The sequence below is a fragment of the Corylus avellana genome, chromosome 4 (genome assembly GCF_965113065.1).
Source record: "Corylus avellana chromosome 4, dhCorAvel1.hap1.2, whole genome shotgun sequence".
In the NCBI taxonomy this organism is placed as follows: Eukaryota; Viridiplantae; Streptophyta; class Magnoliopsida; order Fagales; family Betulaceae; genus Corylus; species Corylus avellana.
Window position 1 is genome coordinate 23,583,197 of NC_142493.1, and position 24,281 is coordinate 23,607,477.

General features: G+C 37.3%; 3 protein-coding genes across 7 annotated transcripts; all 3 read left to right on the plus strand.

Annotated features, from left to right (window-relative positions):
* LOC132179889 (heat stress transcription factor A-6b) lies at nt 1-18,462 on the plus strand. 3 transcript variants are annotated; one of them, XM_059592680.2, is made up of 8 exons: nt 1-225; nt 539-816; nt 1,208-2,314; nt 2,414-2,544; nt 2,876-2,962; nt 3,050-3,144; nt 17,813-18,048; nt 18,158-18,462. In XM_059592680.2, exons 2-3 carry the CDS (start codon nt 580-582, stop codon nt 1,934-1,936), a joined length of 966 nt encoding a protein of 321 aa, XP_059448663.1. In that variant the 5' UTR covers nt 1-225; nt 539-579; the 3' UTR covers nt 1,937-2,314; nt 2,414-2,544; nt 2,876-2,962; nt 3,050-3,144; nt 17,813-18,048; nt 18,158-18,462. The 3 variants fall into 3 exon arrangements, with proteins under 3 accessions (XP_059448663.1, XP_059448662.1, XP_088371892.1); XM_059592679.2 differs by having other exon boundaries at nt 1,208-2,544; XM_088515766.1 differs by lacking the exon at nt 1-225 and having other exon boundaries at nt 543-816; nt 1,216-2,544.
* On the plus strand, nt 2,884-16,462 carry LOC132191614 (eukaryotic translation initiation factor 4E-1-like). The gene is made up of 7 exons (XM_088515656.1): nt 2,884-2,962; nt 3,050-3,144; nt 14,258-14,334; nt 15,065-15,233; nt 15,317-15,442; nt 16,079-16,144; nt 16,256-16,462. Exons 1-7 carry the CDS (start codon nt 2,884-2,886, stop codon nt 16,304-16,306), a joined length of 663 nt encoding a protein of 220 aa, XP_088371782.1. The 3' UTR covers nt 16,307-16,462.
* Nucleotides 18,463-20,882: 2,420 nt separating the features above from the next.
* Nucleotides 20,883-23,129, plus strand: LOC132179189 (heat stress transcription factor A-6b). Of its 3 annotated transcripts, XM_059591854.1 has the most exons (4): nt 20,883-21,109; nt 21,404-21,681; nt 22,084-22,825; nt 22,926-23,129. In XM_059591854.1, exons 2-3 carry the CDS (start codon nt 21,445-21,447, stop codon nt 22,807-22,809), a joined length of 963 nt encoding a protein of 320 aa, XP_059447837.1. In that variant the 5' UTR covers nt 20,883-21,109; nt 21,404-21,444; the 3' UTR covers nt 22,810-22,825; nt 22,926-23,129. The 3 variants fall into 3 exon arrangements, with proteins under 3 accessions (XP_059447837.1, XP_059447836.1, XP_088371581.1); XM_059591853.1 differs by having other exon boundaries at nt 22,084-23,129; XM_088515455.1 differs by lacking the exon at nt 20,883-21,109 and having other exon boundaries at nt 21,408-21,681; nt 22,092-23,129.
* Nucleotides 23,130-24,281: the final 1,152 nt, after the last annotated feature.

A 24,281-nucleotide genomic window follows, 5' to 3' on the forward strand; every position in this document is an offset into this window, starting at 1 on the left:
TATCTCAATCCTATTTAGGCTGTCCTTGCACCATCGCCTTCTCCCAAAAAGTAAAAAGAGAAAACAACCTACCCCCACCCCACCCTACCCAACAACAACAAAAAATAAAAAGAGCAGCAAGATATCTATAAATTGAAGATATCCTTTTCACATTGACATCCTTAGTTCTTAGTTCTTCCGAGTTCCTCTCCCTTTCCCGACCTTCACAGCCGCGCGCCGCTCGAGGTCAGTTTTATCATAGTATTGGTGTTTGATTATATTTCTGTTACGTTTGATCTTTCTTTCCCTACCTTGTTTTTTGTTTTGTTTTGTTTTGTTTTCTTTAATTTCATTCCCGTAGAACCCATTTGAAGAAACCTTCTATATATTATGAACATATACAGCTAGCTAGCCTACTCTCATTAAAATTAAAGTAGAAGTTTCAACTGCATTCAGCATATATAGCCATCTTATTTGCTCAAAAACCCAAATAAAATCCATATTTCTGTGACCAACCCAGATCACAATTAATCTTCTTTGTGCCTTTTTTTCTAACCAGGAATCATAAAGGAAGCAAGTTTGTCTTTTTCGCCGCCGTCTATGGATATTCATCCTCCTCCTCAGCCAATAGAGGGACTCCATGACGCAGGCCCTCCACCCTTCCTTACCAAAACCTATGACTTCGTCGACGACCCCACAACAAACAATATTGTTTCTTGGAGTACAGGGAGCAACAGCTTCATCGTTTGGGATCCCCAGATCTTTGCAACGAGTCTTCTCCCCAGATACTTCAAGCACAACAATTTCTCTAGCTTTGTCAGGCAGCTCAACACTTATGTAAGCGTTATTTAGACATTTCCATCTTTGTTTGCTTCTCTTCTTTTCCTGTTTAATAGATTTGATTGGTCTCTCTCTTTTTATCTCTTTATTTAATGGGTACGTTACTTAGTGCGGACATTTTGTTTGTTTAATTGAAAAAGATAGATCACAATTGTATACTTCGTACTCTTTCTCTGTAAATAGAGTATTGTAAAAGGCTTTGATGTGTAAACTTTTGCCATAGCCGAATTAACTTAATTTTCTTTTATGGGTTTCTTTTCTTTGTCATCTCTCATAAGTTTTAACTAATAAATTTTAGAGTTGTTATGACTTTTAAGTAGTATTCATCAATGTTACTCTGAGATTGTTTATGAATGTGATCCTGAGGAAGGAATTTGATTAATGTTAGGGCTTTAGGAAGGTTGATCCAGAGAGGTGGGAGTTTGCCAATGAAGGGTTTCTTAGAGGAAGGAAGCAGCTTCTGAAGAACATCAGGAGGAAGGCGACTCAACCTCAGGCTTCACAGCAGCCTCTGGACGCTTGTGTTGAGGTTGGGCGGTTTGGATTAGATGGAGAAGTTGATTGGTTGAGGCGTGACAAGCAGGTTCTAATGGCAGAACTGGTGAAGCTTAGACAGGAACAGCAGAATACTAGAACTTACCTTCAATCAATGGAAGATAGACTTAGAAAGACAGAACGGAAACAGCATCAGACGATGAATTTCTTGGCAAGAGCAATGCAGAATCCCAACTTTTTACAGCAATTAGTTCAGCAGAAGAACAGAAGAAAAGAATTCGAGGCAGCAATAAGTAAGAAGAGAAGGCGACCTATTGATCAAGGTGGAGGAGGAACCTTTGTTGTTAAAGTTGAGCCTCAGGATTCCAGTGGCATGTCCGAGTTAGAAGTTTCAGAGCTGGACAGATCACTTGGTATTAACATGCAAAAGAACCCATTGGAAGAACATATCGAGAATGGAGATCAGGAACATGATGAAGGATTCTGGGAAAATTTGTTAAATGAGAATATCGAAGAAGAAATTGTCCTATGGCCGGGTCTTGAACAAGAAGATGATGATGAGGAAGATCATGTGGATGTTTTGGCTGAGCAGCTCGATTACTTGGCCTCTACTCCTAATTAAATAGATGTTCAGAAGTGTACTATTTTGCTTCAATTATGATCAGCTGGCTTTGGCTTGGAGAGTACTTGTTATCTGACTGCCAAATTAATCTACTGTTTGTTTTCCTATTTATTTAGGTCTCCTGGGTTTCTTGGAATGGACAAGCTAGGGAGCGCATGCAATACATGAACACTCAACTCTCAAGAATGTACTTCAAAGGGCTAAGCAGACGGCATAAATGCATGACATTGCAAACAATATTAATTGCTTGTTTTGTATAAGTACTCTACAATTAATTCTATCTCTTTTAGGTGCCCTTGAATGTGATTAATTAATTGTCTCCCATTGATCTTTAATTAGTGGTGGACGTCTAATATTGCCTTTCCCTTTAGTACGCAGGTTTGAATTGCTATATTGATTTTTCATTCTTCTTCTCAAAATATATAGAAAACTCCATGCATGAACTCTTTAACAGATTGTAATTGCTTCTTATGCAAGGAATGGGAGTAAATTTAGTCATATGCAGCTGGACTTGATGAGGAGCTAGGGTTAGCTCCAAACAATAAAACCCATATGCGGACAACACATTTCAGATCATGCATGCTACACTTTGTCTCTCACTGTTTTCGGTAACACTATATTTTTGCTCTCTACGTTTAATTTTCTGCAGTATAATTTGGCATTTTATAAGTGTCCTGGAGGTTGTGGATTATAATGATTAAAAGCTTAAAATCTTATTCATTGCGTTTGGCACATTATAAAACCATCGTTCTCGTGAACAAATCTCCTTTTAATAGAGCAATATGTCATTTGTCAGATTGTTTTGCATAGATATTTCAACTTGATTCCTAATGATCCAATCATGTAAATCCCTATGGGTTGAATTCATTGCTTCACACTCCCTTATAAAAAGGTCTTTTGCAGTCGTGGGTTGTATTCTCAAACTTTCAATATATACAGGATGGTACATGGATGACAGTGATGCAGACCAGAGACTTCCCCATCACAAGGAACGAAAGGAGTTTGTATCCATAGATCAACTTGCTGGTGAGCATCTTTAGAGAACATTAAATTTGTTAGATCAATAAATGTTTGGGTCTCTGACTTCATATGAGCCATTTTGTTGACTTATAGAACTCGGAGTACTCAGTTGGCGACTGGATGCTGATAACTATGAAGCTGATGAGGTGTTAAAGAAGATTCGTGAAGACCGTGGTTATTCCTACTTGGTTTGTCAGAAAACTTGTGTTTGTTAGTTTGTTGAGTTTGCCGCACTTACATACATTTTTATGTTTCTAGTGTGAAAAGGTCTAGTAAGACACGATTGTTCTTTGACTAACTTATGGTTAGTCTACGTGCTTTGTCGCGCTAGCTTATCAAGTAAAAATAATAATAGTCAACCCTCGTATTTGTTAGCTCAAGATTGTAAAACATCACATACATATAAGATTGGGCCCTATAGCCAATGAACTATCGTTCAAATGGCACCTCCTCTCCCTATAAGAATAGGGTGGGAGGGCATTAGATGTGTATGTAACTTAGGTTAGTAAAAAGAATCTGTTGGACTCTATTGGTTAAAATTTGCTTGATTCATTCTTACATTTAAAAGCTCATGATTAAGTCTTGCTATTTAAAAAGTTGCAAATTGAAATGAGTCTCTTTTTTTCCTCTTACTTTCTATTTAAAAATCGCAAATTAAGTCAAGGTGGCGATTGTTTAGTGTGACTTGAATCTAGAGTGGGCCCCACTGCTTTTTCCTCTTACTTTCTTTGGTCTTGCGTATCCTGCTTGGAGTAGGAGAGGAATTCCTTGCTAGACACTTATTGGGTTTATTTCTCCAAGTTGGAATGTGATTGTTTCACCGACTTTAGTGCCCTATAAAAGGCTTGTAGCATGAGCCTTTGGGTGTGTGCCAAACGTGAGTATTTGTGAGCACCAAAGGGAGGAGAAAAAGAGAGAATTTGAGAGGAGGTATAAGGACTGCCATGATGTTTTCTTCTTGGTGGTTTTTGGAGGAGCCAAAAACAAGTGATTAGAAGAAAAATGTGTTGCAGAGTGAGAAAAAAGTAGAGATCAGCTGTCATCTTTTCCAACAAAAGAAGAGTTTGTACACTTGTCTTTTGTATTCTATTTTGAGAATAATCTCTCTTGTGTGATAGTGAGAATTGGGTGTATAGGAGCTTTGGGATTTGAGTGATTTTTTCTCTACTATTTTTGTACTCCATCTTTTGATAGTGGATTTTCTTCTGGTCGTCTCGGCCAGTGAATGTAGGCTTGTTAAGCTGAACCACTTAAATCTTTGTATCGTGTGTGATTGCTTATCTTTGTTTTTTCGCATTTTTCTTATTTTTCGCATCTCACGAGTCTTGAGAAATATGATTAATTTCCTAAGAACTGGTATCAGAGCTTTTGGTTTGAGTGGGAGCGATGGCAAGTGAAGAAGGAAAGATGGGAATCGAGAAGTTTGACGACAAAGATTTTGGGTATTGGAAAGTATAGATTGAAAATATTCTTTATGGGAAGAATCTTCATCAACCTCTTTTGGAAAAACAACCCGACGACATGGATGATAGCGAGTGGGCTCTGCTTGATAGTAAAGCCCTAGCAGTTATCAGGTTATTACTGTCAAAATTAGTTGCACACAACTTTGTAAAGGAGAAGTTCACAGCAAGTCTAATGGCGGCTTTATCAAGTATGTATGAAAAACCGTCGGCTAACAACAAGGTGCATTTGCTGAAAAATTTGTTCAACCTAAAGATGGCAGAAGGGGCTTCGGTGGCACATCATCTCAATGAGTTCAACACTATCACAAATCAATTGTCGTTGGCGGAAATTGATTTTGATGATGAGGTTCGTGCGTTGATCGTCTTGTCATCTTTGCCAAATAGCTGGGAAGCAGTGAGGATGGCTGTGAGTAACTCTGTAGGAAAGAGTAAACTGAGCTATGAAGACGTTAGGGATTTGATTCTCAGTGAATAGGTTCGCAGAAGAGATGCGGGTGAAGCCTTTTGTTTTAGTGTTGCTTTAAACCTCGAGACTCGGGACAGAGGGACAAGACAGAAACTCTGATCAAGGTAGATCAAATTCCAAAAAAGGGAGAAACAAATCCAGATTCGGACAACAACCTGAGTGTTGGAACTGTGGCAAGACTGGCCACTACAAGAAGAATTGCAGGAAACTACGAAAGGAGACTGAGAATGATTATGCAAACGTAGTGACAGAAGATGTATATGATGCCCTACTTGTCTCTGTCGTCAGTTCCCTTGATTCTTGGGTCTTAGACTCGGGAGTATCTTTTCATACGACAACGATCCGTGAAATTCTCGAGAATTATGTTGGTGGAGGTTTTGGGAAGGTGTATTTCGCTGTCGGAATGGTGCTGGATGTTGTGGGCTTAGGCGATGTTCGCATTAGAGTTCACACAATGACTTAGTATGGAAGCTACAGAAGGTCAGGCATGTTCCAAAGCTGAAGAAAAATCTGATTTCAATGGGACAGCTTGATGAGGAAGGACATTCAATTCATTTCCACGATAGAAAGTGGAAGGTTTGCAAGGGAGCTAGAATTTTGGCTCGTGGTCATAAGACGGGTACTCTCTATATGACTACGAATAGTAAAGATACAGTTGATGTTGTAGATACGAGTTGACTCAAAATTATGGCACCTAAGGCTTGGGCACATGAGCAAGAAAGAGATGAAGGTACTTATGTCAAAGGACAAACTATTGGAGTTGAAGTCAGTTGAGTCTGATTTGTGTGAAGGTTGCATCTTAGGGAAACAGAAGAAGGTGAGTTTCGCGGAAGTTGGCAAAGCACCTAAGCTTGGAAAGTTGGAGCTAGTACACATGGATTTGTGGGGTCCCGCACCAGTGGCATCTCTTGGAGGCTCGCGGTATTAAATCACATTTATTGATGACTCAAGCATGAAGGTATGGGTTTATTTCTTAAAAAGTAAATTTGATGTATTTGAGACTTTTAAGAAATGGAAGGCTATGGTTGAGACTGAAACGGGCTTGAAGCTCAAGCGTTTGAGATCAGACAATGGAGGAGAATATAAAGACAAGAGGTTTAAATAGTTTTGTGCAGTGAATGAGATTAGAATGGAGAAAATTATCCCGGGAACACCGCAGCAGAATGGCGTAGCTAAGTGCATGAACAAGACTCTCAATGAGCGTGCCAGGAGTATGAGATTGCATGTTGGGTTACCAAAGACTTTCTGAGTTGATGCAGTGAGCACTGCTGCATACCTAATAAATAGAGGGCCTTCCGTTCCCCTGAGCCATAGACTACCAGAAGAAGTCTGAAGTGGAAAAGAGGTAAATTTTTCACATCTGAAAGTTTTTGGTTGTGCTTCGTTTGTCCATGTTGAGTATGATGCTATGAGTAAACTAGATGGAAAATCTAGTAAGTGTTTCTTCATTGAATATAGAGATGAGGCTTTCGGTTATCGATTTTGGGATGATCAAAATCGGAATATCATTAGAAGTCGGAATGTGACTTTTAATGAGTGTGCTATGTACAAGGATGAGTCAAGTAAAGAACCTAAAGTTATAGAGCATGAACCGAAGAAGTCTGAGTTTGTTAACTTAGATGAGTTTTCTGAAAGTACAGTGCAGAGAGAAACAATTCGTGGAGGTGGAGCTTGATGAATAGTGTTCACTCACGGATGAATGTGATGACAGAAAATCGTCAAGAAATTTAAAGCATCGGGAAGAGTCTTATTCTTTAGCAAGGGGCAAAGAGAAACGTCATCGAAAAGCAACAAAGAGGTATGGTTTCTTTTGCTCAAACAGCTAGTAGTGGAGATCCATCATCTATTCAGAATGGTATGTCGAAAGAGGTGGAGTCACCACGGAGTGGTAAAGCTTGGGATTCGGCAAAATTAGCCAAGAGAAAGAATGCTAAAGGGTGCAGATGGGTCTACAAGAAGAAAAATTCGTCAAAAAAAGCTGTATGGTCGACGGGACTGATAGGAAGGCATGGTATAATGTCTAAATTAGGTCCTATACTCAAGTTCAAGAGGCGCTTGGACTTGAAGGACACTTGTGGAGTGTGATTGCCCTTAGGGGCTGAGGCGGAGACATCCGGAGGAGACACGTTTTGTTAGACTTAATGGTGGATTCAAGTCAAGGTGGAGATTGTTGAGTGTGACTTGAATCTAGAGTGGGCCCCATTGCTTTTTTCTCTTACTTTCTTTGGTCTTACGTATCCTACTTGGAGTAGGAGAAGAATTCCTTTTCAGACACTTATTGGGTTTATTTCTCCAAATTGGAATGTGATTGTTTCATCGACTTTAGTGGCTTATAAAAGGCTTGTAGCATGAGCCTTTGGGTGTGTGCCAAACGTGAGTATTTGTGAGCACCAAAGGGAGGAAAAAAAGAGAGAATTTGAGAGGAGGTACAAGGATTGCCACGGAGTTTTCTTCTTGGTGGTTTTTGGAGGAGCCAAAAACACAAGTGATTAGAAGAAAAATGTGCTACAGAGTGAGAGAAGAAAATAGAGATCAGCTGCATCTGTTCCAGCAAAAGAAGAGTTTGTGCATCTGTCTTTTGTATTCTATTTTGGGAATAATCTCTCTTGTGTGATAGTGAAATTTGGGTGTATTGGGGCTTTGGGATTTGAGTGATTTTCTCTCTACTATTTTTGTACTCCATCTTTTGATAGTGGATTTTCTTCGGGTTGTCTCTGCCGGTGGATGTAGGCTTGTTAAGCCGAACCACTTAAATCTTTGTATCGTGTGTGATTGCTTATCTTTGTTATTTCGCATTCTTCTTATTTTTTGCATCTCATGGATCTTGGGAAATATGATTAATTTCCTAACATTTGAAACATCCCCAGTCCACAACCGTTGAACACACTCCATCCAGATTTTTACCTTTTCTACTGATACACCTCTTGACCACTTTTTAAGTTCTGACTATTCTGATTATTATCTTTCTCAATGCTGCATTAACTTAAGACTTGGGCTATGCAATATTGTTGCCCATGTATTGACATATACGTTATGAGACATTTGTCCACTACAAGAAATTTGGTCATTAGCAACCAACTTATTAGCGGCGACCCCAAAGTTGCCGCTAATGAGGGATCATTAGCGGCGACTTTTAAAAGTCGCCGCTAATGAGAGGCAATTAGCGGCAACTTTATCGTCGCCGCTAATAGCGGACGCTAAATACCAAAATAGTTGATATTTAGCAGCAACACTAATAGCGGCAACATGTGTTGCCGCTATTTACTACCCATCAGCGGCCACCTTACCAAGTTGCCGCTGTTAGGCACTCAATAGCGGCGACTCGAGTTGCCGCTATTTAAACACAATTAGTGGCAACAATCTATTGCCGCTATTATGAGCGCAACAGCGGCAACTTCAAAAGTTGCCGCTATTAGAGGATCAATAGCGGCAACTATGGTAGTTGCCGCTAATCGTCCTGACAAAAAACAAATAAAAAAATACTTGTCCTAATAGCGGCAACATAAAGTGGCCGCTATTAAGGGCCTAATAGCGGCAACGTTAAAAGTTGCCGCTATTGGAGGATCAATAGCGGCAACTTTGGTAGTTGCCGCTAATCGTCCAGACAAAAAACAAATAAAAAAATACTTGTCCTAATAGCGGCAACTACCAAAGTTGCCGCTATTGGAGGATCAATAGCGGCAACTTTGGTAGTTGCCGCTAATCGTCCTGACAAAAAACAAATAAAAAAATACTTGTCCTAATAGCGGCAACATAAAGTGGCCGCTATTAAGGGCCTAATAGCGGCAACGTTAAAAGTTGCCGCTATTGGAGGATCAATAGCGGCAACTTTGGTAGTTGCCGCTAATCGTCCAGACAAAAAACAAATAAAAAATACTTGTCCTAATAGCGGCAACATAAAGTCGCCGCTATTAGGGGCCTAATAGCGGCAACGTTAAAAGTTGCCGCTATTGGAGGATCAATAGCGGCAACTTTGGTACTTGCCGCTAATCGTCCAGACAAAAAACAAATAAAAAAATACTTGTCCTAATAGCGGCAACATAAAGTTGCCGCTATTAAGGGCCTAATAGCGGCAACTACCAAAGTTGCCGCTATTGGAGGATCAATAGCGGCAACTTTGGTAGTTGCCGCTAATCGTCCAGACAAAAAACAAATAAAAAAATACTTATCCTAATAGCGGCAACATAAAATCGCCGCTATTAGGGGCCTAATAGCGGCAACGTTAAAAGTTGCCGCTATTGGAGGATCAATAGCGGCAACTTTGGTACTTGCCGCTAATCGTCCAGACAAAAAACAAATAAAAAAATACTTGTCCTAATAGCGGCAACATAAAGTTGCCGCTATTAGGGGCCTAATAGCGGCTACATAAAGTTGCCGCTATTAGGGGCCTAATAGCGGCAACGTTAAAAGTGGCCGCTATTGGAGGATCAATAGCGGCGACTTTGGTAGTTGCCGCTAATCGTCCAGACAAAAAAAATAAAAAAATACTTGGCCTAGTAGCGGCAACAATATTAAGATCCTAATAGCGGCAACTTAAAAAGTTGCCGCTATTTAGAGATCAATAGCGGCAACTTTGGTAGTTGCCGCTATTCATCCAGACAAAAAAACAAATAAAAAACTACTTGGCCTATTAGCGGCAACATAAAGTTGCCGCTATTAGGTGCCTAATAGCGGCAACTTTCAAGGTGGCCGCTATTAAGTGCCTAATAGCGGCAACTTTAAAAAGTTGCCGCTATTGATCCCTCAATAGTGACAACCTTAGTATTTGCCGCTATTTAGCACTGAAAAAAAAAAAAAAAATAAAAAAAAATTAATTAATTAATTAATTAATTAAATTTTAAATATTGGGACAATGCTAGTGACCTTACATATATAATAGAAAAGATTATTTACCAAAAATTCACCTCCAATAATATGTCATTATTTCTTTTATATTAATTATTGGTGAATTTTTTCTATTTTCTATTCTTATTTTTTATAAAAAAATCAATATTTATTTTTTCCTTTTAAAGAGAACAAATTCTCGTATTAATTATTATTGAAGTTTTCTATTTCTTATTCTTATTTAAATGTTTGATCGAACAATCGACCGATCTTGGTGAATTAATTCAATTGATCGTGATAGGATCAAATGATCGATCGATCAAGGTGAATTAGTTCGATTGATCGTGATAAGAACAAATGATTGATCGAACATCCAATTGATCCTAATGAATTAGTTCGATTGATCATGATAATATCAAATGTTCGATCAAACATCCGATCAATCTAAATGAATTAGTTCGATTGATCGTGATATGTTTAAATGATCGATTAAATATCCGATCGATCCTAATGAATTAGTTCGATTGATCGTGATAGGATCAAATGTTCGATCAAACATCCGATCGATCTAAATGCTTTAGTTCGATTGATCGTAATATATTTAAATGATCGATTAAACATCCGATCGATCCTAATGAATTAGTTCGATTAATCGTGATAGGATCAGATGTTTGATCAAACATCTAATCGATCCTAATGAATTAGCTCGATTGATCTTGATAGAATCAAATGTTCGATCGATCTTACTAAATTAATTCGATTGATCGTGATAGGATCAAATTATCGGTTAAACATCCGATTGATCCTACTGAATTAATTCGATTGATCGTGATAAGATCAAATGATCGATCAAACATCCGATCGATCCAGGTAAATTAGTTGGATTGATCGTGATAGGATCAAACGATCGATCAAACATTTGATCGATCCTAAGGAATTAGTTCGATTGATCACGATATGATCAAATGATCGGTCAAACATCTGATCGATCCTTGTGAATTAGTTCGATTGATCGTGATAGGATCAAATGCTCAAATAAATATCCGATCGATCCTAATGAATTAGTTTGATTGATCGTGATAGGATTAAATGTTCGATCAAACATCCGATCGATCCTAGTGAATTAGTTCGATTGATCGTGATATGATCAATTGATAGATCAAACTGGATATAATTGAAGGTTTGTAAGCTTTTTATATTATCTTAGTGCCTTAGTTATATTGATCTTATATTATCTTTGGATTTTGTATTATTTTATAATTAATTATAAGATAAATATCAACTTAATTATTTTTATCATAAAAATTTATTAAACGAAATTTTTTAGTTAATAGTATAATAATAAGAACATATTACAAGAGAAAAATTAAAAAAAAATAATAATAATAATAAATAAAAAAATATTAAAAAATTGTAAGTATAATTTTTTTATAAAAAAAAAATACCTCAAATAGCGGCAACATACTGGATCGCCGCTATTTGAGATAATTAGCGGCGACTGTAGTCGCCGCTATTGAATGTACCAAATAAAATTAGCGCCATCTCTGAAATTGGCGCTAATTTTCTGAAATTTTCATACAATTTTTTTTTTTTGTTTTCTGACTCAAAGTTCCAAAATCACTCTCTCTCTCTCTCCTATATTGGAATTTCCCTCGGCGCACTCGTCACTGGTGTCGGCCACCTCTCTCTTTTCCTTCCGATCTGATATTTTCCCCGTTCCCTCCGTCATCCATGTTCGGATCGTAAGCTAAGAGCATGCCCAGCGAGTTCGGCGAAACCCATTCGTAGCCAAATTTTACCGGGTGAACTCAAAATACCCCCGCTACAGCAAGTTCAGACAAACATATCTCGCCATTTCTTTTCTTAATTCCAGGTCATTCTCTCCCTCTTCGCGCAGCTCTGTTTGGTTCTATAAAATTTTGTTTGTATTCCTTTTTATGCGTCTTAATGGCCTTACAGTCTCTGCGATTTGGTGTTTGATTTTAGTTTTGGTTGACACTGCGTTGCTGCTCTGCAAAACACCGGTGGGAACACGACAAAAATACCAGTCCGCAAAATCTCTCTCTTGTAGTGGTTAGTCTTCAGACGTTTTCTTGCCATTGGAAGTCTCTCTGTATTTAGGGAAATAGGAGATTTTGATGCTTTTCTTTGTTTTTATTCTTTTCCAATGTTAATATTTGATTTTTGTCAGTGGGTTTGGTGAATCTGAGGGGAATCAGATTATCAACAAATTTGCAGTGAGATCACCGTCGAGTTCAATGATTGCTCTAAATAACTGCTACTTTCATGCCCTTAAATACACCACCCCATGTGAATTGTGTATTGACATTCCATGTAAATGCTGTGGAATATCATGTGATTTGTTTTGTTTTGGCAATTACAATCATGTGTTCTTTGATGATGTTACTCTGCTTTTAGCTTCGGGATTCAAACTTTATCCTACACATAATCTGCAATATGATTTGCTAAATAGGTTCAATCTCTGCCATCATTGCTTTTAGATTTGCTATATGATTTGTTATTCAATTTTTGAAGCATCATAATGGATGCAAGCCCTAGAACTTCAGTCTAGGTATTCACATATTTAATAAGCCAACGAGAATCCTCAATTAGAAGCTTAGCATTGGCAATTCTTTTAGACCAAGACTTTGAAGAATTTTTAACCCTTGACAGGATGAAATCTCATGGATACTCTCAGGGCCTTTGCTTGCCCCTTTGCCTCCAACATTTGGCAAAGCCTTTTCAGGGCTGAAAAGCCTTCAGACCTAGCTCAATTTTTAACCAACAACTGAGCTGGCATTGATGAAGGTGTTTATACCAAAACTCAACAAATCATTCTTACTCTAGGCAGGGTAATAAATGTGTAGGGCATCTTTGTAGAATGTAAGAGTAATCACTACCAAGCCTTTGAGTAAAGAATTGTATGATTGATGATAAGTCATAGTCTAGCAAAATAATCGGTCAAGAAAATAATTCTTCAGCTAGTGGTCCTCCGTATATGCTCTGTTTTTCATGGTATTGAGTGGGATTGTATTTTTTTTTTTTTTTCTTCTTTCTCTTAGGAATCTCACAGTCATGGATTAGGTGTGTGTTTGATTATGTGTTTATATACCTGTTGGGCCTCTCCACCTACAAACTTAAGCTTTTGGGTTAATGCTTTAACATGGTATTAAAGCTCGGTTTGTTTGTTCTTGGACTCCATGTCAAAGGCCTGTTTATCTTTGTTTTCATTTTGATTGGGTAATTGGACGAATTTGTCTCTGTTTGGAATGTTAGTGTATCCACAACTCTTGATTGCGTGTGTGCTTTATATGGGTTAATGTATTTTGTTGGCCTCTTGAACCACTAGTTTAGCATTTGGTTTAGATGCTTAAAAACTTTCAATTTTGCCCATTTTGGATCGATGCTAAGATTCAAATTGAAAACCCACTTGTGAATGAGTTCATCCAAAATTGCTCTTTTTCTTTTTTCTGTTACTGTTTTTTAACTTTTGATGTGCTACTTTGAGCAGATTTAGTTCTGTGTTTACGACTTACCCTATGGTGTTGAATTTTGTGTTTTTTATGTTTGTTTTAGTTTAAAGTTCTTGGGTGTGTCAAGTGGTAGAGACATTGTGCTTCGGTTTAAAAGAACTTTGTTTAAGTGAATTTGGTAGGTTTTTTGCAAATAGTTGAATATTGCATTCAAAACCCTAATTTAACAAAATTTCTGGTTTCATATGAATCATGTAGTTGAATTTTCTTTTTTTTCCTTTTTTTTTTTTTTCTTTTTTTTATGGAGTATTACATGAATCTGTAGAGTATTCTGTATATTTGTGCAGATACTGGTTTTTTATTCAGTTAAATGTTGGTTTCATACTTTTTTGTTGAGATTGATCACCGTATGGTATCATATTCATGTCTATATGTGGTTCTTGTTATTTATGTGCCATACTTTATAGTTGACTGAATACACTTTTGGTCCCTGAAATTCAGAAATTTTAATTTCTCCCCCTCTAACAACTTTCTCCCAACTATATGTACATCCATCTACTTGCACGTCATGTGATTTTAAGAGAAGCAAAACTTTGTGAACTGCACCTACCTCTATTATTTTTGAGTCAGTAGACTTTCTTCATTTGTTTGCTAGGGCTGAAATCCATAATTATACTCTTAACCGTGGGATTTTTTTCCTTAATCGTTGCGGTGCAGGGTGGAACTCTTTCAAGTTTATAGATACATCAATTGTCATGGACCACTAAAACATCAACTATATAGACTTATTTTAAAAAATTATCAAATATTGAGACAACGCCTTTTTGCTTTTTTAATTTTGGGGATCCCGGTGGGAGGGGGGTTTGAATCAAGTATTCTTTCTTTTTCTTTTTTTGATGAATATTTAGTAACCTTTCTTTTTTTTGATGGATGATTTATATAAATCATCCATCTTATAAGGTTTTTATAAGTAATAACCTTATTAAGTGTAAACACAGTCAAATTTAACAAATTTTAAGTGCATGTGTGTGAAACTCCTTTTTCTTTAATAATTGCCCTGTAATTGTTCATTTAGGTGAGGAGGGACTTTGCTTCTGACTCCTTGAAGAAACCAAATTTGCATTACATAGATGAGAACCAGCCTATACAAATGTTTGTTTGTTGGAATCTTCCTATTGCCAGAATCTCTTGGGAGCTTGCTCTTACTGCTGCTTCTTCTAGCCTCACCTTCACCATCACTGCCTTCTCGCATCATAACCTATTTTCCTTATCTCATGCAATAGAGGGAACAAGACTGAAAAGCCCAAACTGAGCTCAACAATTTAATACTTACCGATATAGAGGCTGTCCTGCCTGTACCTCTGTGAGACAGAGAGGGGATGTTAGTGTTTCTTTCCCTTGAAATTTGACAATATTTTATGTACTTCGTTGTGGGAGTAGTTGGCTTCATTTCTATACCTCTCTGCTAAACATTAGCTATTTGTCTTAACCTGTTTGATCTAGTACTTTTTCTTTCCCTAAAATAAATTCTCTTCTATCTAGTACTTAAAATTCGTTAACAATTCCCATACTCTCTGTCGAAACAAATATAGGTACCAATTGAATGATGGGAACCCCCTTCCCCCTTTTCTCTTTGGTTTTGGCCAGAGAACCCTATTTCTCTGCACATGTATAAAATGAAAATGGGGCCTGAAGACATGGGAGAATATCATAGCATCTCATTGCATCTAAATTTTTTGGCATAGTTTGTATGATTATGATCTCGAATCTCTGCTTCCGTAACTGCTGATTTGCCTTCTTGAACTATCAATGCCTCTGGTCTCTCTATCAATCTCCTCAAAATAACTGACAAATTTGCCTGGGCAATTTATTCCTTGCACAGTCTTTACAATAATATTCATCATCCAAGCAAGTTGGGTCACGGAGCAGACATCTATTGTTTTAAACATAAAATAGAGCCAAAATGGGAGGACCCTGTTTGTGCCAATGGAGGGAAGTGGACTATAACCTTTTTTAATAGAGGGAAATCTGACACTTTTTGGTTGTATACGGTATGTTTCAGACAATCTTTGTAAGTTAACACTGAATCAAAAATTCTTTGTGGCATCTAATTTTCTGAGTGTGCTGATACTAGTTGCTGGCAATGATTGGAGAGCAATTTGATCATGGGGATGAAATTTGTGGAGCAGTTGTCAATGTCAGAGCTAGGCAGGAAAAAATAAGCGTGTGGACCAAGAATGCTACAAATGAAGCTGCACAGGTAACTTTTTTTGAAGCAGATAAACCCACCAGCCTTCATCATACTGCCTTTATTATTTGTCCCCATTTTTATTTTATTTTTTTGACCCACAAGAAAACTTTTCATACTTTGTCTCCCACGTATGGATACTATATCACTGAAGCACATTAATTTTTGCTTTTGTTTATATGAGCACAACATGGATCCTTGGTTTGTATTTTACTGTGGCTATTCCTTTATTGCTCCCCTTTAATGCCCCACTTAGATTGCAAGAAGGTAGAGGAAAAGAAGGGAAATTTTATATGTGCACGTTGGAATGGTTATCGTATGACTCAAAATACTTGATACTAAGTGGAGCAATTGGGTGAGCCCATATGATCACTTGGATTAATCTATTGGACACATTTTATCTTTTCCCATTGTTCACTTTTTTATTCATGGGTTCTATATGAAATAATCCTTTGATTCTCGAAGATTCAAGTGAGAGGAATAAGAATTGATTTAGCTTCCTTAGATCAATTTAAGAAATTTTCATGGATTTCACCTGTAAACAAGGCCTGGTTGAATTGCTGTTATTGGTCATTTTTAGCGACTGTTTTTATTCTGATTGTAAAAAGGCCTGCATAGCATCTCATGCCAATTTTTTTTTGGCTGCAGATGAGCATTGGGAAACAGTGGAAGGAGTTTCTCGACTACAATGAGACGATAGGATTTATATTCCATGTAAGGATACTTTTTGGAGAATGTACTTAATTTGTTTTCCTTTATTGGCTCTCACCTCATTTATCATAGGTTATGGGTTTTGTAAGTAATTTTCTGGTCTTCCTCCTTCAGGATGATGCAAAGAAACTTGACAAAGCTGCCAAGAATCGGTACACAGTATGATTGATGTGTATGCCAAGAGGATGCAAGATGTTTTCTGGTTGCTGCCTCATCCTAGATACCATTCTAGGGCTTGGTCTGATGAGTTGTCCCTGCTTTGGACTATTTTCCATTTTGTGAAAGAAATTTACAATGATAAGCTGAATTAGACTTCCTTAATTTTGGTCTTGGATATGCATTTTGCCCTTAATTAAAGCCAATTATCCACCCTATGGGATTGATTTCCCCTAGGGGCCTACGGGAAGGTTTACCAACGGTCGTAATATCGTCGATTTCATTGGTCTGCATTTTGCTCTTTCTCATTACATTATTATTATATTATATGGTACGGTTGCCAAAGTATGATATATATATATATATATATATATATATATATATATATATATGTGGTGTTTTTTTTTTTTTTTTTCCCAATAGCGGCGACCCTTAGGTTGCCGCTATTGAGTTTCTATTTTTTAATTCATTAGCGGCAACTCCTAAGTTGCCGCTAATTACAAACAAATAGCGGCAACTTTCAGTTGCCGCTAATGATAGAGGAATAGCGGCAACTTTAAGTTGCCGCTATTGACCTTTTCCATTTTTTTTTTTAATTTTCTTACTATAGTCGCCGGTAATACTGGATAAATAGCGGCAACTACGGGTTGCCGCTAATGATAGAGCAATAGCGGCAACTCCAAGTTGCCGCTATTGACTTTTTTTATTTTAATTTTTTTAATTTTCTTATATCATTAGCGGCGAGTTTATGTCGCCGCTAATGACATACAAATAGCGGCAACTTTAAGGTTGCCGCTAATGATATACAATAGCGGCAACCTTAGAACCATTTTGAACCATTTTTTCCGGCAAAAAAAAATGTATTAGCGGCAACTCTAAGTCGCCGCTAATGACATACAAATAGCGGCAACGTTGAAAGTCGCCGGTATTTAGCTTCACCGTCCACTTACTACCAACCACCAAATAGCGGCCGCGAGTCGCCGGTATTTGTGAATAGCGGCAAGTTTTTCCTCATTAGCGGCAACTTGGAGTCGCCGCTAATGACCATAATTTTTGTAGTGGTCTTACATGACATTGACTCCTGTGGAGGTGACTCTTGTTGTCATAACTTCTTATGCTTCCCTTTTTGCTTGCTTCGCAGTATTTTGAAATTTAGTTTATTAAACTTTGGATATGGATGTATTCTGTTATTACATCTTCCTATTAATGTATTCCTATGCTGCACGTCACTAAGTAGCACAAACATGTGTACTAAATGGATAACGCACACGGGTGGGACATATCTTGGACTTGTTTGAAAAATTAGATTAATTGCCCTTTGGTACTCATGACTCATGAGACATTGGTTTCACATGCCATGGACATGTTCTTGTGGGCTTCTTTTCAATGCCTCACTGCGATTGCAAAGTGCTGTTTAAAAAGGCCCGCCATTGTTTCTCGTAGTATCTGATATTCTTATGTTATATTATTATACATAAGAGATGTTTCTCATTAATGTATATATTTTTTGTTCAGGCAATGCGGCTATTTGTTGGTTATCCAATTTGGACTCGATTTAATCGTCCTCACGAAGGGCTGGCAAAACAGGTACTTGGTACGTACCTGTTTATTTTATGCATGCTTTTTTATAATAAGATTTTAGATTAGATGCATGAATTATCTAAAACCTTATTATAAAAAAACATGCATAAAATAAATAGGTACCTGCCAAGTACCTGTTTTGCCAGTCTGCATGATCATCTCCCTGCAAGGTATGTTTTTGTCTCTTCTCTCTATTGTGGACATCCATGCTTGTCTATTTTGGTCTAGAGGGCATTCAGAAAGCTTCCTTGAGTGTTATGGAGGTTTTATTTCATGCAGGAAGGAGTATCTTAAAGGTTTTGTGGAGAATGAAGTTGGTGATAGTGCTGTTGATGCTGCCGCCTGAAATCTTCAGCTGCTTCTAAAACTGATCTCAAACAAAAATGTCTTGGCTTAAATAAAAACACCAATGTTTGTATGGTCTGGTATGCACGTGTGGTTCCCTTTCTTGCCAATATCTCTCACTATGCTACTGTAGACTGCTTACCCACTACACAAACTTATATCTGTACCTGTTGTATGCTGTATATGGATGAAAATTGATAGAACCTTTTATATATTCAATAAGCATAAGTTCCTCGTTGTATTTGTATTGTGTTAATGGAAGCATACATACTTTGCGGGAAGGGGTGAGTGAGATAGACATCAAGCATTTTTGTGGAGGATTTCTACTGCCTTCGGGAGTGTTCCCTATTAGGCTGCTGCTGGTTCAGTAGGGGAGAGAAACGTCGAAAGAAGTGACATGTTTTATGCTTTGCAGATCTCGAGCAAAAGTAATTTGCTCTGAAAATAAGTGTCATGTCACTGATTACGATTCCTTCAAGACCCCAAATAAAAAATATATATATGTATATTATGCGTCTTATTATTTTATTATTTGTAGGGGGGGCCCAAAAGGTGCGCAACTGGCCCTTCAGTTCATTCAGAGGCTATTATGCTTTGTAATAATGATTTACAATGCAATCACATTGCAGATTTGCAGCGCACTAGCAATTGACCCGACAATATTTTAATGGGATGAAGGGAAGGGTGTAGAACCTCAAAGAATATGCCCGACAAAATCATATTTCCATACTTTTTTGCCTTACCAGTAGAATATCCTCTTACCAATTCCCTAAACCCCAGGGAAAAAATAATAATAATAATTTTTTGACCTACAAGATCTGAATTAAGAGAAACTTGAATCCAAATGGGAGAAGGTATTCATCTGCCGACAATTGCTTAATTAAATCATGATCATGTTGATAAGATATTGAGGTGAAATTGAGAATAGTCTAAACCCACTGAACTTGTAATGTGTGTATTGTTTGATTTGTCTAGTTGTGACTTGTGATTTCCCACTGAATAATTCGGTTCCCCAATGGGTGTAATTAAATCAAAAGTTCAAACCAAAGAATCTCAAAGACGCCCACAACAAACAAAAGTGAAAAGTCGAAAAATGCAAGAATTGAAGATGCTAATCAAGCTTGGGTGAGATCTACAACATTTACCATTCTACCACGTTTAATCCCTTTGTTAATAACGTTAGAATTACTCAGCCACGTCTTGTTGAATGATTTGTTCACTAGCCTCCAATAAAAATGGACCCCAACTCCATTAATATTATACTTGATGAAAAACGCAATCTAACAACCCGGCCACACAGCATTTAAAGGGAGCCAATATGTGTTCGCAAACAATCGCAATAATTTCAAATTCCCACAACCATAGTATCAATTGTCAAAATAATGGAAGGGTTTGTGTTTCATTTTAGGCTTAGAAAGATATGGCATCTCTCCATAAACAAAGAACAGTAGCCTTCACTCTGAATGAAAATTATGGCTTAATAGGCTTATAAAAGTAGGATGAAAACTGGGTTTTAAAGGTAAGTTGGCTACAAAAATAAAATTATATGTACCCATTTTGATCGATCAAACTTTAAGGTTTCAAGATTGCATATGTTTGATCGATCCAATTGCAATTGAAGTGCCGATCGAACCTCTCTGAAATTTGTAAAAAAAAAATATCATTGGTCTGACCGATCCAGTTATGTTCAATCACGCATCAATCAAAATCTCCAACTTTTTATTTTTAACCTTCTGCTTAATCGACATTTTACATCGACTCAACCATGAACCAAAACTTAAAACATTTTAGGACCCAAAATCACATGTTTTAACACATAAATTTGCCAACATACTAAAACATAACACTTTTTTTTTTTTACATGTCCACGGGCTTCATGAGGCGTGGTGTCCAGCCGATTGAACTACTACTTGAGGACCTAAAACATAACACTTAATGCGATATCTACCTACATAATAGCAAATCTACCAAACAAAACCCATTCCGGCTGCAATTCTACAAACCTCTAATATTTTGAGACCCTACTTTTAAAATATATATATATAATAACTTTTGTAAGAACTTGACACAAACTAAGACATTTGTGCTCATCAAGTAAGATCTAGAGCATGACAAAGGAGATTTTCACCAAGACCTCTTATGCCTTAAAATACAAGATTCTTTTATAATAAACTTTTCATATTCATCCTACCTAGACCCACTGCAGCCGTCCAAAGAATTCACAAAAAAAAAAAAAAATTAAAAAAAAAAAAAGGTCAAAAAGCCACCTATGTTATTACTGACTGACTTCCGAAATAATTCTTCATCAATGTATAGTGGGTTCCACCCTTCACAACACCATCACTCCATGGAAATTCCAGAATGTTCTGAAAGCCATTTCCAGTGCCATTAGAGGAAGGAAGCACACCACACATCTTTCCAATTGCAGAATTGCTCTGGAACTTTCCAGAATACGAAATTCTTTTTTTCTAAACAAACAAAAGAAAGATACAAGGGCTACGAAAGTCGGTATTATTTATTTATATATTTTTTACTTTAATAAATTTATTCCATCACACTCTACAACCTTCTTGTCATTTTAGGTAAACAAATCTATATAAGCGTGCCAAACTACTTTCCCAAAGGAGAAAGGAGTGAGAGGATTGAGGAGAGAGAAAAATATCTCAATCCTATTTAGGCTCTCCTTGCACCATCGCCTTCTCCCAAAAAGTAAAAAGAGAAAAGAACCTACCCCCACCCCACCCTACCCAACAACAACAAAAAAAATAAAAAGAGCAGCAAGATATCTATAAATTGAAGATATCCTTTTCACATTGACATCCTTAGTTCTTAGTTCTTCCGAGTTCCTCTCCCTTTCCCGACCTTCACAGCCGCGCGCCGCTCGAGGTCAGTTTTATCATAGTATTGGTGTTTGATTATATTTCTGTTACGTTTGATCTTTCTTTCCCTACCTTGTTTTTTTGTTTTGTTTTGTTTTCTTTAATTTCATTCCCGTAGAAACCTTCTATATATTATGAACAGCTAGCTAGCCTACTCTCATTAAAATTAAAGTAGAAGTTTCAACTGCATTCAGCATATATATATAGCCATCTTATTTGCTCAAAAACCCAAATCAAATCCATATTTCTGTGACCAACCCAGATCACAATTAATCTTCTTTGTGCCTTTTTTTCTAACCAGGAATCATAAAGGGAGCAAGTTCGTCTTTTTCGCCGCCGTCAATGGATATTCATCCTCCTCCTCGGCCAATAGAGGGACTCCATGACGCAGGCCCTCCACCCTTCCTTACCAAAACCTATGACTTCGTCGACGACCCCACAACAAACAATATTGTTTCTTGGAGTACAGGGGGCAACAGCTTCATCGTCTGGGATCCCCAGATCTTTGCAACGAGTCTTCTCCCCAGATACTTCAAGCACAACAATTTCTCTAGCTTTGTCAGGCAGCTCAACACTTATGTAAGCGTTATTTAGACATTTCCATCTTTGTTTGCATCTCTTCTTTTCCTGTTTAATAGATTTGATTGGTCTCTCTCTCTTTTCTCTTTATTTAATGGGTACGTTACTTAGTGCGGACATTTTGTTTGTTTAATTGAAAAAGATAGATCACAATTGTAAAAGTATACTTTCGTACTTTTTCTCTCTCTGTAAATAGAGTATCGTAAAAGGCTTTGATGTGTGAACTAATGCGATTGGCCGAATTACTTTAATTTTCTTTTATGTGGTTCTTTTCCTTGTCGTCTCTCGTAAGTTCTAACTAATAAATTTTAGAGTTGTTATGACTTTTAAGTAGTATTCATCAATGTTACTCTGAGATTGTTTATGAATGTGATCATGAGGAAGGAATTTGATTAATGTTAGGGCTTTAGGAAGGTTGATCCAGAGAGGTGGGAGTTTGCCAATGAAGGGTTTCTTAGAGGAAGGAAGCAGCTTCTGAAGAACATCAGGAGGAAGGCGACTCAACCTCAGGCTTCACAGCAGCCTCTGGACGCTTGTGTTGAGGTTGGGCGGTTTGGATTAGACGGAGAAGTTGATTGGTTGAGGCGTGACAAGCAGGTTCTAATGGCGGAACTGGTGAAGCTTAGACAGGAACAGCAGAATACTAGAAGTTACCTTCAATCAATGGAAGATAGACTTAGAAAGACAGAACGGAAACAGCATCAGACGATGAATTTCTTGGCAAGAGCAATGCAGAATCCCAACTTTTTACAGCAATTAGTTCAGCAGAAGAACAGAAGAAAAGAATTCGAGGCAGCAATAAGTAAGAAGAGAAGGCGCCCTATTGATCAAGGTGGAGGAGGAACCTTTGTTGTTAAAGTTGAGCCTCAGGATTCCAGTGGCATGTCCGAGTTAGAAGTTTCAGAGCTGGAAAGATCACTTGGTATTAACATGCAAAAGAACCCATTGGAAGAACATATAGAGAATGGAGATCAGGAACATGATGAAGGATTCTGGGAAAATCTGTTAAATGAGAATATCGAAGAAGAAATTGGCCTATTGGGTCTTGAACAAGAAGATGATGATGAGGAAGATCATGTGGATGTTTTGGCTGAGCAGCTCGGTTACTTGGCCTCTACTCCTAATTAAATAGATGATCAGAAGTGTACTATTTTGCTTCAATTATGATCAGCTGGCTTTGGCTTGGGGAGTACTTGTTATCTGACTGCCTAATTAATCTACTGTTTGTTTTCCTATTTATTTAGGTCTCCTTGGGTTTCTTGGAATGGACAAGCTAGGGAGCGCATGCAATGTACATGAACACTCAACTCTGAAGAATGCACTTCAAAGGGCTAAGCAGACGGCATTAATGCATGACATTGCGAACAATATTAATTGCTTGTTTTGTATAATTACTCTACAATTAATTCTATCTCTTTTAGGTGCCCTTCAATGTGATTAATTAATTGTCTCCCATTGATCTTTAGTGGTGTACGTCTATTGCCTTTCCCTTTAGTACGTTCGAATTGCTATATTGATTTTTCATTCTTGTTCTCAAAATATATAGAAAACTCCATGCATGAACTCTTTAACAGATTGTAATTGCTTCTTATGCAAGGAATGGGAGTAAATTTAGTCATATGCAGCTGGACTTGATGAGGAGCTAGGGTTAGCTCCAAACATTAAAACCCATATGCGGACAACATATTTCAGATCATGCATGCTACACTTTGTCTCTCACTGTTTTGGGTAACACTATATTTTTGCTCTCTACGTTTAATTTTCTGCAGTATAATTTGGCATTTTATAATTAGTGTCCTGGAGGTTGTGGATTATAATGATTAAAAGCTTAAAATCTTATTCATTGCTTTTGGCACATTATAAAAGTACCATTGTTCTCGTGAACAAATCTCCTTTTACAATCTAGTGAAACATGTACTCGAAAGGCTAGCTAGGGTTGCGGCAATGTATTTACTTTAATAAGTCCACCGCCCCCCCTCCAAAAAAAAGTCCCAATGACGAAGTGACATATCATTCTACATAAAAGTGCTATGATCATTATGCCGGAAAACTCTAAAAATTGGATTGAGATCCGGGGTTATTGAACGGGATGCAATATATATATATATATATATATATATATATATATTTTTGGGTCAAATTCATTTTAGACCGTTACAACAAAGAAAAAATATAAAAAGGAAGGGCAAGAAGGGCGGCTGAACCATCCCTGTAGTGTAGGGTGGTATGGCCACAACCAAACAGGGCTTAACAGTTATTAATTTTTTTTTTTTTGGTCATAATTTTGGACGTTTATTTATTTATTTTTACGAACAAAAAGGTAGTTGAGATACACTAATGGTAGCTATTCTATTTTGGTATGACCATAGTAACACTTGCCTATTGGAAATCGCATAAAAGAAGTGTAGACGGTAAGAATCGCAAACGCTCTTTTAAATCTAACTGAGGTATAGCTTAACTCAATTCTATCAAGGCATCAGTTGGACTCAAAATGACTAATATCAATACTAATTAATAAGATATACTGAGAATTCCATTTCGAGAGCCGAACTCTCACATAATACATGTCTAATTACATTGAGGATTTCCCTAAAGCCACT